This window comes from Anopheles bellator, unplaced genomic scaffold, assembly GCF_943735745.2.
Source record: "Anopheles bellator unplaced genomic scaffold, idAnoBellAS_SP24_06.2 scaffold00773_ctg1, whole genome shotgun sequence".
In the NCBI taxonomy this organism is placed as follows: domain Eukaryota; kingdom Metazoa; phylum Arthropoda; class Insecta; order Diptera; family Culicidae; genus Anopheles; species Anopheles bellator.
In genome coordinates this window covers 1-4339 of record NW_026684897.1, presented here as the reverse complement: position 1 = coordinate 4339, position 4339 = coordinate 1, and the positions used below count along the sequence as shown (strand labels likewise).

Below are 4339 nucleotides of genomic sequence, written 5' to 3'. Positions count from 1 at the left end.
CAAGCCTCCACCGCCGGTATCGGCGCCCCGTGCTCCAGCAGTTCCTGTAGAAGAACCAAAAATCATCAAGTGCGAGTTTTGCCCGCGAGTGTTTTCCCGCCTACAGGATTATCGCCGACACCAACCCAGTCATAATGCGCACAATCTTAACTTAAGCTCTTTGCAGCATCACGCGCAACTCCATCACCTTCAACAGCAACAACATCAGCCACAACAAAGTTTGCACCACAACCACATTCATCAGCAAGAGCAACTTGTACAACAGGAGTCTTCGCAGCACGCTCATCAACTCGCGCAACACCAATCACTAGTTCATCGGGACTAGCAGCAGAACAAAAAGCAGCATTTGCTGTGTTACGATTGCCATGAACCACCGCTCCAAGTAACACTGCTTGAAGGGATGATAAAATTAATCACTGTGCGTAGGTAGTCATGTTGCTTTACCGAACGATTCTTACCCTGGAGGAAGGATAGTAAATTCACCCTTAAATCAAAACAGATGTTCTAAAGAGGTATGCTCTGGAAGCACTGATTAAGTCTTTGACTAATATGACATTTGAATAAATCTTTTAAGGCACACTTTTAAGTTAAAAGTGCATTATAAACGAAATTGTATAGATAATTAAAAGAAAATAACACTAAACACATACTGAATTCAACTTTGTATTATTATTCATCATAAGACCCCATTTTCCGGTTTTCGCTAATTCATACAAAAAACTTATGTTACACTTCTCTTGCTCTTTTTGCTAAGAAAACGAATTGAGCGACGGTTCAAAGTGGTAGCATTTCCATCCTGCTACAGCTTCCTCCAGTTCATGGTCGGCTCGCAATAGAGGAAGAAACAGCTCCTTGCGCATCCTCAACAGAGTAAACGCAGTCTCGGTTTCGAACCGCCACAATAGTAACCCGATTTTGCGCGCTCGCAGATCATGTTCAATACTAACAACATTTTTGGCTACGCTCATGTCGATAAAATTAACATTCTGTCCGTCAATAACCACTAGATCAATTTTCGATTCGTAGTTATCAATTTGTCTTAATATCCAATCGCGAAGTCGCTCGGCAGACGAGAAGGCTAGCGATTGATCCATGCCTATAAGCAGGATTCGCATGTCGGATAGTACACACAGTTCCGATGTTAGGCGAGGGCTTGAGATGAGATAAAGCAAAAAAGCACAGTGAATTCCAATTCCAACCAATATACCGTAGTCCAACTCCCAGAACAGACACGCAGCGGCGGTTGCTAAAAATGGGATCATGTCGATTTTCTTCGTACGCCAGATATTTCCTATTTCCTCGTAATCGACAAGAAACATCATGGCATTTATCACAATCGAAGCCAGCGTTGCTTTAGGGATATAATAGAAGGCATCAGTTAAGAATGTTAACGAAAGAAGCAACATGGCCGCGGTTATAGCGCAGCCGAGAGAAGTACGAACCCCGCTACTATTGTTAATGGCAGACCTGGTGAAGGATGCGGCAACAGGAAGCGGCGAACAAAAGCATACGAGTAAATTCGAAACTCCGAGAGCAATCATTTCTTGTGTAGCATTAATGATTTTTCCCATCGAGAAAGCTTTTGCTACTGACATGATCTCGAGTGTTGTCACTAGCGGAATAGTTATTATTGTCGTTCGCATTACTCCGATCATATCACTAAAGCTGTACTCCGTGCCGTTTTCGGTTGTGTACGAAAATGGTGGTGCTTGAAAGGAGGGCAATCCTGCCTTCACCGGACCAGTCAGTAAGAACGCGGGGTTTCCGATATCCGATGTGAGCAAGTACGCGAGAAGCGTGCCGATAACCACGACCACTGCATTACTGAGCAATCGGGCGTACTTAAAAGACGGTCGTGATCTAGTAATATTAAAATCCTTTGTAAACTGTAGAAAAGAGAAACATGGCATTAGATTAGATACTCATTGCACATATTTGATCCCACTTACGCGGAAGAACACCAGTAATAATATGGAGCAAACGCCGAGGACGCTATCTTGGACGCGAACTTGGTTCATGTTGGTGAACACATTTGACCAGGAAGAAACAAAGTCGCTTCCGTTCCCTTTGGAACTGATTCCTAGCAACGGACGTACTTGAGCGCTCCCAATAGTTAAGCAGGCGGCTGTTGTGAAACCCATAACAACGGGTATGGAAATAAAGCGAACGAGAATTCCGAGATTCAGAACACCAAACATAATTGTGACCATAGCTGACAAGAATGTTAGCAGAGCTGTTCCGTAATGCAACTCAGCCACTATGCCTTGCACAAGTATGGCCGTGAGGGAGGTGGGGGCGATGGTCACATCTTTGACGCTGCCAAACAAAGCATACCCGGCGCAACCCATCACATTTGAGTAGATACCGTACTCGGGTTGCAAATTGGCCAGTATTCCGTAGGCAATGCTTTGCGGGATGGCAGTTAAAGCCACGGTAATCCCTGCGATAGTATCGTAAAGCAAGTAAGTCATCCATTGGTAGCTCGGTAACCATGACAACACTGGAAAACGTCGTTTTAGCATCGCATAGCTACATATGTGTTTCGCTTGCCGGCGGATCAATTGACCCAAATGAGGCGACGCCTCACTGTAATCGTTCGCAATAATGCGCTCTGTCGAAACAAAAGGAGAAGTGAACCACAATTAATGGAGTACACAAAATCAATCGTGCAATGCCTGAAGCATTGTATACATACCATCGCTCTGATTCACAACCAAACAAGACACGCGCTGCATTATTGGATGATTGGTGAGTTGCGTTTAACTCTTTGACATCAATCGTTTGATCAGAACTGCAACAATGTTGATCGGTGCGCCGTCTTGACAACCATGACCAATCGTCCGGTTATCAGAGCGACTTGCTGTGACGATGAGAGTGTGCGGCTAGACTGCTTCGACAAGACCACCGACTATCGTGGTAAAATACAGCCTGACGACAAACAATATCAATGAGGCAATGAATATCCCATGATTTTATCACTGTGAAAAACAGTTGTAATGCACAAGCTCTGTAGGAAGCTGTGCCATTGTTCTCTGATAAAAGACAACGTTATCTAACAATTACACCGACGGGGACCTAATTACAGTAGGTGGATGAACGAGTAATTAGACGTGTTATCATAATAGGGTGTGATATTGCAGTCGAACCAAAATAAAAAAAAAACTAGTATTATCTGCCTTGAATTACTCTTTATTTCACAGAGGATTCAGCCAGGAAAGCAGATCTTCAGCCCGACAAGCGCAAAGTCCTTCGCTGTTGCAGTAGCCTCCGCGCTTTCCCTTGATCACACAATACATTTTGCATGATATGGAAGAAATAACCTCAGCCGTGAACAATTTGCACGTTTCCATTGTCTGAGTCTGAGTCTGAGCCTGCCCGTATGTTATTACTGCACAAATCACAGCGAGTACTATGACGGCGGAAGAATTCATTTGGTCGGAATTTAGTGAAGTAATACTGAAGACTAAAAACGAAAAGCAAATATCGGCCCATCTTATAACAGGATTTTCTTTTATTTTCGTGGAATTTTGCAAACTGTGTAAATAGTATGCGATAGTATGCGGGAGCGATGAACAAATATATTTTTTTGAATAACATAAAATACAACCTTTTGTTGGAATATTTACGTGTAGCAGTTTTAACTTTAGTAGTTATTTTTACGTGGTGAGCCACGGTAAAACATTGAAATGTTCAAAAATTCAACGCAATATTCAAATGCTTTAAATAATCGACAAACAATAATAGGAAAATGGTCTCGTCGTTGCAGGATACAGGATTTTTTTCATTTTCCTGTATAATTGAGCTTCTCAAAGATTAAACTACATTACTCAAATACCTTTCAAGCAGAATGGCGAATTATCGGTGCGAGAAAGCAAAATCTTTTTTGATATCATCAGCTCAAAAAAAATTTAATCTGCCTTCGTGCAACTTCATCATCAATGCGTTATGCAACATGTCAAACGTTAAATGCGACATGGAAGCGTAACGCACCGCTGTCAAAGCAAGAAATAACGTAAACAAGAAATGTGTCACAACAAGTGCGTTGTCAACACATCACATCATTCCATTTCCGATTTCCGATTCAGACTTTGGATGTGGCAGCTTGTTACGAATTCCTAGAGAAGCAGTAATGCTCAAAGTCTTTTCTACAAAAGTCAATTCATAAAACGTCTTCGTAAACGGACGCGCCGGGCAACGCAAATAAGAAAAAGAGAAATTCTTATCACGGAGGGGACATACGATGAAGCTGAACGTAGTGATAACTTTTGGAATAGTGCTGCATCTGGCAATGCTAGCAAATTGTCAACGTGCAGTTCCACCGATCGCTACTATGATTATT

At 42.5% G+C, this 4339-nt stretch overlaps 1 protein-coding gene across 2 annotated transcripts; it reads right to left on the bottom strand.

The window, feature by feature from the left end:
- Nucleotides 1–655: 655 nt before the first annotated feature.
- On the bottom strand, nucleotides 656–2871 carry LOC131214381 (sodium-independent sulfate anion transporter-like). Of its 2 annotated transcripts, XM_058208764.1 has the most exons (4): nucleotides 2696–2871; nucleotides 1950–2611; nucleotides 1443–1886; nucleotides 1212–1351 (listed from the first exon to the last, which is right to left on the bottom strand). In XM_058208764.1, the coding sequence occupies exons 1-4, from the start codon at nucleotides 2733–2735 to the stop codon at nucleotides 1331–1333; spliced, it is 1167 nt and encodes a 388-aa protein (XP_058064747.1). In that variant the 5' UTR covers nucleotides 2736–2871; the 3' UTR covers nucleotides 1212–1330. The 2 variants fall into 2 exon arrangements, with proteins under 2 accessions (XP_058064746.1, XP_058064747.1); XM_058208763.1 differs by having other exon boundaries at nucleotides 656–1886.
- Between the last annotated feature and the right edge of the window lie 1468 nt (nucleotides 2872–4339).